General features: G+C 33.2%; 1 protein-coding gene across 1 annotated transcript in view; it reads right to left on the bottom strand.

The window, feature by feature from the left end:
* Nucleotides 1–11,285, bottom strand: part of LOC119836896 (facilitated trehalose transporter Tret1-like) — a 22,083-nt gene that overhangs the window by 5,940 nt on the left and 4,858 nt on the right. Inside the window, exons 2-4 of the mRNA XM_038362346.1 lie at nt 3,588–3,817; nt 2,912–3,235; nt 1,794–1,929 (exon numbers count right to left, since the gene is read on the bottom strand). Coding sequence (XP_038218274.1) covers nt 1,794–1,929; nt 2,912–3,235; nt 3,588–3,817 — 690 coding nt within the window. The remainder of the gene's footprint in view (nt 1–1,793; nt 1,930–2,911; nt 3,236–3,587; nt 3,818–11,285) is intronic.

Consider the following 11,285-nt stretch of genomic DNA (forward strand, 5'->3'; position numbering starts at 1 on the left):
AATGACGAAAGCAGGAGGAGTAGGAGGTAGTAGATTAACCTTATGAGCGAAAACCATATACTTCGTTTTAGAGACGTTCATTAAATTGGAATGAACTGGTTTTATTTTTAATTCATTTTACAGATTATACAACACTGTTAGAAGAATTATCTATACTAAGGTATTTATAAAATCAATACTAGTTATTTTATAATAATTAAGAAATATCTACCCATTTGAACGATATTTATTATTAGTCAAGACGAAGTTTTTTTAACAAAAGCCATTTAACACGAATGTAAATTCAAACAATCTCAAGATTTACATAAATATTGATATGTGCTTTAAATAATTAAAACTCATCAAATACTCTGTAAATCCAGTACAATCGTCAACCGAAAACAAAACGTAGCAACTGACGGATAAATAAAACAAACTATGTATTATAGTTACTATGTAACATCCCATAACCAAGACAAACATGTATGTTTACCGTAAACCGATAATAATCCCACAGTAAGTCTACGAACAGTTATGTATACGTTGCCTACAAACCGGCTCCACGCTACACCGAATCACTTCCGAACCACTCAGGTGTACAAACATTGTGACGTGTGTGGCCAGAGACGGATTTGATATCTAAACGAAGTTATAACCATTAACGATATGCGTACGTCCTGCCGCTCTAACTGTCACAGAGGGGGGCCACTGAAAATCAGTTTGGCAACTGCGTTGCTGCGTAGGCTGAGTGGCTACCTCATTTGGCTCCACTTTATGTCTCCTTTTTCGTTTTTCTTTATTTCATTGTGTTCTGTGTATTAATTGTATTGTTTTCTTTTTTCATTGTTGTATTGAGTTGTTATAATTGTATTGCTTTGTTGTTTGTGGAGCTGACAAGACAACATTTTGGAATTTCGTTTATAATTGAGGGAGAAATTTGTGAATAAGTATTATAAGTGCGAAAGTAACTCTCTCTGTTTGTCTATTCTTCACGCTTAAACCACTAAACCGATTGGGGTTATATTTGATAAAAAGATAATTTGAGATCTGAGAAAGGACATACGATAGGTTTGTTTCTAGAAATACCACGAGATGGTAAGTATACAAGTAAGTAAGAATGCGAGTTTTCCTTTGGCTATGCGGGTGAAGAAGTGAGGAGCTAGCATAAAATAAATATGCAGTGGAACTTAGAACGTCCCTTTTCAAAGTCTCTGTATTATATTACATTTCTGTTGGAATAATATAACTGAACTTTTAGTTTAAAGTAATTTAAAACACGATATCACAGTAAACCGAACCTACAGCTTATTTATTGGACTCCTTTTTACATCATTACGTTTCTGAATTCACAAAAATACAAAATAGAACTTTCCCATTACATAGCTTACATAGCCTTGCCCCCAATACAGGGCCCCAATGACTCCAAATCCAACCCTGCGGGTCGTTACCGCTCAAACACTCGACCATTCGTTACTGGACGCTCTGGGAACGAATTGTTAGCGTCCACTTTGACGTCCCGTTAGCAATAGTTTACTTAATGTTACATGTATCTTATAGATTGTGAATATCAATAGATACGACACAATTTTGTAAATGACACTTGGTTTCAAATAGCAAGTTAAGTGAATGTTACTTTTAAGAATTCAAAATCTCATCCTAAATTAAACACCGATTATAGAAAATAAATATAGATAGTTATAGTTGAATGCATGTCACAATTCCATAGAATTGATGACATTCAAAGTTTACGTATGTGTTTATATTAAACATTAAATACATTTGAAGGGGTCTTTCCAAAAAATCTGAATACTTACATATCGTTTTAAGGGATGTGAAAAAGTTTCCCGACTTGCTTTGCTCCAACTCCATCAACAACAACTGCAATTCGCTCTCGATTGATGCATCTGTCACTTGCTTACACCGAAGCCACGCCAAAACATCTCTCGCCTCCTAGAGACATAAACATGGAGGCATTAAGATACATACATAAGTACCTGGTCTATGATTTATGAAATATTATATTACGCTTAACTGAAATTTCTAGTCGTATGTTAAGTGAATATAATTTAAACTAAAGACATGTTTATGGTCATCAAAATTGATCTGTGGTTTTAGAAACGTGGATCGTCGTGTGTGGTAATCAATGAATTATTAATGTTTTACTTAAACCTCTGAATGGAAAAAAATAATCTAAACTTGAGAATTGAGGCTATTTACGTATTTACAGCTTCTGTACTTGTTACAACTTGCTAGACTTTACGATTAAGCTTCTAGAACCAAAATCTAGAATTATTGTTCTTGTCGTTGAATAACTTTATAAGACTCTTTTGAGACCAGCCCGAAATAAAAGGTAAATAACCTGTTTGAATTGAGTTTAACATACGAAATATGTACAATAAATGTTTAAATAAGAAATAATTTATCGATTTGCAAAAACATTAGGTATTAGGGTATCTGGATTTGCCCTCACCTTTGGTCATCTATCAAAATTTCTCTACGGTGTTAGCTTCTCAAGTGAATTTGACCCAAGTGATGCCCATATCAAGTTGGACTCTCGCTTTCAAGCTACCGAGTTCTAAAAATAAAGCTAACGGGATGATAGCTTGTACTAGTAAATATAGCTTACAGATACGTTTTGATTTTCTTAAAGGGCTGGGTTAAATATTGTAAAAAATTCAAGAGAATTTCAAAAAAATTACGACACAATTTTTGGGTTTTGCATATGAATATGCACACAACGTTACAAATACTATATAATAATTAATAAGTACTTTTTTTGATACTCAGTCGGTACCTATTTTCTTTTCATAAAAACCTTCCTTGCGCCTGAATAAAAATGTTTAAAAATAGCCGAATCGGCGGACCCGTTTACGCTTAGCAACACATTAAGCGATACATTTATATGCACATATAGATTATATCGAAATATTACCTCTACTTTCCCAGTCTTCAGCATATAAGATGGCGTCTCCGGCATGATCGGAAACACCAGCAGATGAATCAGTGGTATGGCGAGTAGAATCCACAGCGTGGCCTGGTAGCATAGATACTCTCCCAGAAGAAAGACGACCAGGTTCCCCAAATTCTGTGACAGCACGACAAGACTGCCGAGAGTCCCTCTGATGGAGTCTTCGCTTATTTCTTTAATGTATAACGGTGTGACGACATAGGATCCGCTAACCCCCATGCCCACTACGGCTCTGGCAGCTATTAGGGCCCAGGTTTCTGTTGAATACAGTTTGAGGCCCCAGCAAATCTAAAAAAATAGTATACAATTTTTCACTGAGAAGTGACATTTGTTAAGAATATAATAATGTTTTTTATAATAATAATATATTCATTAAATCGACCAACTATGAAGACTCATTTTGTTAGTAACAATATGCTTAAAAATAATAAAAATTTTAAGTACCACATGTCTTTTTTAATATGAACTGAAAAAATTAGAAAAATACTTAATTTAGATATTACCAAAACCGACACAGACAAAGTTAAACGGAGGGCTAAAAAACAAACCATACTTATTTCTCATTCTGCATTCAGTATTAAATTAATGCTAAGACAATATAATCGATGTTTCAGTCCTCCATAATTAAAAAATTACTCACAGCCATAGAAAAAGAAGTGAGCATTAACGCTTTCTTCCTCCCAAAATTATCGACAATATAACCGAATAAGAACACAGCTGGAGTCCCCACGAGGTAGGGGACAGACGCCATCCAAGAAATCACATCTGGATGTACTGGGGCGGCTGCCGGGCCGTCTTCAGACATGAGACGAGGGCCCATTGGTGACATCCAACCGATAGCTGTTCCGTATGAGAATACTGGCAGCACCACTGGAAAAAGAAGACGGTTTATTACATTTCGGTAGAGCTGAAAATATTTTTCAATTATCTGCACATGTGAATAACATCACCACTGCTTAAAACGGTGAAGAAAAACATCGTAAGGAAACCGGCATGACCAAGAATCAAAAGTTTGACCCGCACTTGGCCAGCGTGGTGGATTACGGCCTGAATCCTTTTAAGAGGCTGTGTCCCAGCTGTGGGAACATATATGAGCTGATGACGAAACGAATTGAGAAGAGGCTATCTCGCCGAAACCGCTAACTTTACATTTTTGTTTGTATTATTTTGAATTTTAGATATACCTATAAGTTTCAAACTAATATATGCATGTTAAACGTGCGATATATAAACATTTTTCCTGTAACAAAAGTTACGAACGAATAAAAACACAACGAACAAACCTTTTTGGATGGCCCATAACTTATTTGTTACTGATATTAAATCATATATATATCAATAAAAATAATAATCCAGATTGATTATTATATACACATAACGTACACGACATTCTAATTAGACGTTAGCGTATTATCCTTGCACCTCTGCAATGTTCATGGGCGATGGTTTTACCAGCAGGCGACCCAACCAGTTTCTTTGTCGACTATGACGTACATGAGCTTACGTATAGTATTATGTTATACCCCTACATAGTAACACTTGTAGAGGGTTAACTACTTATTAACCCCCTGTCTGCTACTACATAGTACGAGTATACACGCATAATAGGACATCCGATACTCGTGACGTCACAATTCATCGTTGCATAACAATCACAAACAATTAATACAATTGAACTGAATAAAGGACAGTGTTCATTGCCAATGAACCCTGGGTCCTTGAAAAGACTCGCATGAACAGAAAGATGTTGAAACTCTTCACCGATTTATATAATAATTGAAACGAATCACCCAATATTTCCCACTTAAATTTTATTCAACAATTTCTTGTAGTTGCGACTTTAAATCAACTCAGTTTCATAAAGCATACGCATAAATGTTTCTTTCTAATGAGTCAAAGACTTATTTCACTAGATTCGATAAAATAAACATTATATCGAATCCAAAACATATTATCATCTGTATGTTTTTCAGATTTCATTCAAGCTTTGAACACTTATCGAGGATCGGTAATCCTACTTAATATTATAAATGCGAAAGTTTGTTAGGATGTGTGTGTGTTTATTGCTCTTTCACGCAAAGACTACTGAACCAATTGCAATGGAATTTGGCAGGTAGACAGCTGGACAACTGGAATAACAAATAGGATATAAATCCTGATTAGGATCGCCGCTATTAATTAATTGTATTTCTTATTCTCTATACATAAGACCAAGTGAGACATTGATTCTATTATTAAAGCATGTGATTTTAAGTACATAATTATTCTTTTATAGTAGGATATGGCCGGAACAATTATAAATTCATAATATTATTCTGAATAATTCTCAAAATCATTTTTTATGATGATGCTCAAACGTAGGCCATCTTCGAAGGTGGGCATTAGAGTTATTTTATTGTCACTTAAAGAAACTATAAAATACTACAAAGTACAGACACAATAACAAAATTCTCCAACAAAGTGCTATTAAACTGTTAAATTGAAATCAGTGGTTACAAAGTAAACCATGCAATTAACGTTTACTTCCACGCTCTCTGATTTCAAAGAAGAACTGGTTCGAGAACTTTCAAGCAATTGTTCATATAAAGATCGCATTACAGCGAGTATTGGAATTGATTGTGTACGCATACAACAATGTTATATGGAATTTTATTAAATTTTAATAAAGCATTGTTTATGACTGCCTATATAGGTATCTGAAAATTGAACTGAAGTCCTGAAGTAGGTACAAAATTGCACCAGCAACTCCGCTATGTATTTCTTAAAAATATTATTTCGTAATTTCTGACAATATTTTTTTTAAATATACGCATTGGAATCCTCTGTGTATTGAATAATATTATTATTATATATTAGGTAGTACGTTGTATGACATTGTCATGGCGAATGTTTTTTTAATTTTTTGATATTTTAGATGTTAAATTGTTTATTGTAACGCATGTTGTGTCTATATTTGTTTTGTTTTTTTTTTAAGTGTCACACTTTATTATATATTCGCATACCTATACGATATAATTGGGTGCGAAGATTAACTTAACACAATCTCTTCAAATTTAAATGCCACCTTAAAAAAATGAGCTTTTAAAAAAAACTGCGCATTTACCAGTTTTCATAATTCATGTAGGTCGAAGTTCTGTGCGCCGAAATAATAATAAGGAATCGCAAAACAAATTAATCAATTGTGCCGTAGCTGGTAATTCTATAACGGAATCAATTTATTTTTTTGGTTCAATAACAAATATTAAGCTATTTGACTCTGACCCGATAAATCTAATATTTCGCCTATTTTACTAACGTTTTTGTTTACAATCTATAAGTTAAATTTCTATTATGGAAAGCGTTTGCGACCTCGATACATAAAAAATTTCGCAAATATCCGATGTGGTTATTTGATATCAATACGTATTGACAGATCAAAGACAATATTGGAAAAACCTCAGATAGATATTCCTCGTGTAAATAGTATCTGGAAATTGAGACGTAATCTAGAAAAAACTTGAAATAATCATTCTAAAGACAGACATTTCGACTTTTTGATCATGCAAATGTACTGACGTGTTATTAAAAATTTTAGTACCCCTTCAGTAAATACTGTAGTAACCCTACAGTAAATTCAAAAAAACTTATAAAATAATATTCGAACCTCCAGTTCCCGTCGATGGAACTGAAAGACTATAAAAGCTTATAATATGCTCTCTAAAGCAAAAATATCTATCTTTCAATCGTCACAAGGGTTCAAAGTAGGTCTCATTCGATCATAAAAATATATATCTCATCAATATACGGCATTTATTAAGGGACGTCCAAGCCTTTTTTGCAGAAAATATTGCTTTATATGTTTTTTTTTACTTTTACCAAATTTTTGAATTATTGTATACTCATCTGGTATTTAGGCGCAGCAAACAACTGTGGTAATTGCCTTGATGTGTTGAACCAAGATAACTAATAACTCATCACATTATGACAGACAACGATAATCTATTACACATTTCTTAAATTGCACATATTATTGAATATGCTTTAAAAATAGAACTAGATGTGTTTTTTTACTATGACTGTATCTACTTAAAAATAAATAAAAAAATCCTCTTTTAAAAAATGATTTTTACTTCCCCTACTAGTCGTACTTATATTATAAATGCGAAAGTTTGTAAGGATGTGTGTGTTTGTTACTCTTTTGTACGATTGTTTCTCTGAATAAGCTTACATCTGGAAGCATTAGTTTTAATTAAAAAATGTTTCTATTTGACTCTTCGAGACTACGAGGAATAAGAGAGGATCATCAATGCAAGGGGAAGAAATATGTCATTTGCAAGCAAATTGAATTCCGCGTGTTTTTTATATTCTTCTACGTTCTATTATATTATCAAAGTGATACCTTTTTAATAGTTAAATAGATTCAAAATCTTAAAAGAAGTTAAGTCGAATTGAGGTTTGCTGAAATATACCAATGCAGAGGTCCCATTCATGGATGGTGGTGATGTCTTACCATCAGGCGAACCACCAGCTCGGTTGCCCGCTCGAACAAACTAAATAAAATAATATAAATAAGATAAATACTTGAATAATAAAGTAACCAGTAATACGCATCAATCCACAACATACAAAGAATGCCATCTATAATTCATTGAAACAACCATTTAAAAATATGCTATATATAAACTTATGTATATTAAATTATAACACTACGTAATGAAAACTATAATAATACTTATAAATCAGAAGAAACATACCTGTACATTATAATCACGTTCTCCTTATTTCATTGAAATTTTAGACATATTTATTTTAAGCTTTATTTGAGAATATTGTATATTTATATTTCAAACATAATCTTGAAGTCATGAGTCAATGATGACCACTGGCAAAAAATTCGTGTATGTCGCTATCGGAATTCGAAGCAGTCTTTTCGGCTTAAAGCTCGTAATACATTACCATTCTACTATAATGAATGCTCATAACAACCATTTTCCAAGGAAGTAGACAATTAACACGACAAAAGGATAGTTATCATTTATATGGAGCCCCCCGCTAATGGGACTCTTTTTGGGTAAGGCAATCTTGCATAGATATCCACGGTCCCCAGGGAAATAGCCATGGGTTATCTTGGATTCCTACCGATCAAAATCCCACTACGTTGGTGGCGCTTTAGGAGCCCCGTGCGATGGTTGGTATTCGGAAGGGGACCGTGAGCAGATTTTTAATTCAATTCAATTGCCCCAACATTGGTATTTTCTCAGTTTTGTAGTGGAATGAACTTAAAACTAGTCTAAAATCGGAATATTAAATAGATGAAAAAATTTTATGCATAATCGTCATCAAAGGTGAATGAATTTTCGCGTCCTTGAGTTTTATACTAGACACGCTTCTGGACCGGTTCACATTTCTCTTTGTTTATTGCTACGACGCATCGTTTGAATAAAAAATGAACATTTTATAAACTAGGTATTATATTTGTCATTTTAGCGCACAGAAAAATCTAGTCTTTCGCTTTTAAACGCAAAATTTGAGATTATAGTGTACTTATATACATACTATATTCCTACAGATACATCTTAACTTTTGACATGATTTTTGTCAATAGAACTAAGAATAGAAAAAAAGAAAACATAGAATTTTGACGTAATTTTGTTAACATAGTCAAACATAGTAGAGAGAATAAGTGATAATCGATTACTTTTAATTTCTTTCAAATCAAATTTCTTATTTCTCGTTATATAATTCATAAATTTCTTTCAATTCATATTAATCTACAAATTACGATGTGCATAAAGCTTTAACTATGACGATGCAACATATCTTTTTTTATTTCATTATCAGACTGCAGTGTTATGAGCGTTACAGTACGAAAATATTAATGGAATTATCTTCCGTTTATTTATTAATGATCCTGTTAAATATTGGCTTGTAACTACTTTTTTTAGTTTAGTTTTCGGTTAAATTTTTCAGAAAGAAGGTACCTACTACACGAAAGAAATGTGCATATTATATAACATTTTAAATACAGGCACGCAGGCACGCTACGCCACTGCTTCGATGATAGTAAATAAATACTCCATCCATTCAACCTCACACACTGGCGATTAAAGCACCATTACAACCTTTCTAATATTCTGATTATTATAGGTCTTCAAGGGAAAAGCTTATCTAATGCGAAAAATATGTCTTCTGGTGATGAGCAACATTATCCTCCTTTTCCCACTGGGATAAAAAATACGCTACATTGGTTTTCTTTCGAGCGTTATCTTTTATATCGAAATGTATGTCTTTTGTCACGACATCAGCGAGTTATTGGAGCGATTTACATAATTTACTTTTTATTATGATCCTATAACTGAATTCTGATGTCTGATATTGTCGGGAGAAGTTCTTTAGAAATTCCTGCTAAGTACTAATATTATAAATGCGAAAGTAACGCTGTCTCTTTTTCACGCCTTAATCACGGGACCGATTTAGATGTAATTTTATACAGAGATGGATTTGAGAAAGAAATGTGTCCTATCACATGGATGTGATTATGATTATGATATAATGAAGTCTCAATCTAAAGATAATGTGGGAAGTATGCGGAAAAAGCTCGGAATATCTATGATATTGTTGCGGGCGGAGAACTAGTACGAGTAAGATTTATATTCAACTAGCTGCGCCTCGCGGTTTCACTCGCGTAAGTCTATCGTAAGAATATCGGGATAAAAAGTTGCCTATATGTTATTCCAGTTGTCCAGCTATCTACGTACCAAATTTAATTGTAATCGGCTTAGTAGTTTTTGCGTGAAGGAGTAACAAACACACACACACACACATCCTTACAAACTTTCGCATTAATAATGTTAGTAGGATTTCAATGGTATTATCGGAATAGATTGATTTTTACAATCAATTAATTTAATTTTCAACCACAACATGCGATTCAGTGTTCAGTTAAATATTGTGTGAATTCTAAATAAGTATTTGGTGATAAAATAACTTAGAAATACTTGTATCTTCCTCGAATCAGATATTTGCTTTGTGCTCATGGGAATGCTGGGTATTTCTTAGAAAAATGTAACCCTTTGTTGTATTATTTCGTCTTTATTTTTTATTGAATATTTCCATTATAAATAACGAATGATTGCTAACAGCTGTGTTCGCATGGAAACCGGATAAAATAGCCTTTACGTGCATCCTGGACATACTCTATAACTACATGCGATATGGTCTTCTGTCTGTTTGTTCCGTCCAATCTCGGAAACGGCTGGTACGATTTGAATAGCTTTTAATTATTTATAACAAACTTAACTGAATGTTAATAACAATGGCTTCTTTGACGTATAAAAATCATTATAGGTTGATAAATTGCATATTATAATGAACATAATCAAATATATTTTCCAAGTTGAACTGTTTATATACATAAACACATAAGTATTCATCCTATTTATGTTCCCACTGCTGGGACACAGGCCTCCTATGGGGGTCCAAGCCATAATCCACCACGCAGGCCAAGTGCGGGTTGATGGATGTCACATGCCGTCGAACTTTTGATTTTTAGACATGCCGGATTCTTTGAGCAAAAGGTACGTAAATAATGTGCAGATAAATAAAAAAAAAATTATTTATTTGTTACACACTCGCCTGGTCTTGAACTCCCGAACATTCTATTTAGGTCCGAGGTCCACCACTATGCCACTGTTCTAACTACTAAATATTTTTCATACAAGTTTTTCAGATAGCAATCCGTCAGAACGAACGTGTCTTATTATTGACCACTAGCTGTGACCCGCGGTTGAAACCGCGTAAGCGTGCTGCGTAACCGTATCCCGTAGGAATATCGGTATAAAAAGTGCCTATGTGTTATTTCAGTTGTCCAGCTATCTATGAAGCAAAATAGTATTATTATTCACCAATAGATGTCAGGAAAAAAAACACGAATAAAACACGAATATGACATTTTCTAAAAAAAATTCCTAGCTAGATCAATTTATCGCCCCCGAAACCCCCTGTATACTAAATTTCATGAAAATCGTTGGAGCCGATTCCGAGATTCCAATTATATATATATATATATATATATATATATATAAATATACAAGAATTGCTCGTTTAAAGGTATAAGATAAATTGAATATTCAAAATTGATTTAAAAATATACCGATGAATGAATAAATATTTGAGTATCATCTTGACTTTTATCCGGTTGTTAACCAAAAATATACTTATATATAAAATTTCGGACGGTCGAAATTTCCTTGAAAATATTCAATGATAATTGCAAGGTTTAAAGTCTAGCAGATCGTAATTGAGAATTGAATACTTGAATTTTTAGTAACTTTATAGGAAAAGGCCTTTTTCAGATCTC

The sequence above is a fragment of the Zerene cesonia genome, chromosome 26 (assembly GCF_012273895.1).
Source record: "Zerene cesonia ecotype Mississippi chromosome 26, Zerene_cesonia_1.1, whole genome shotgun sequence".
NCBI lineage: Eukaryota > Metazoa > Arthropoda > Insecta > Lepidoptera > Pieridae > Zerene > Zerene cesonia.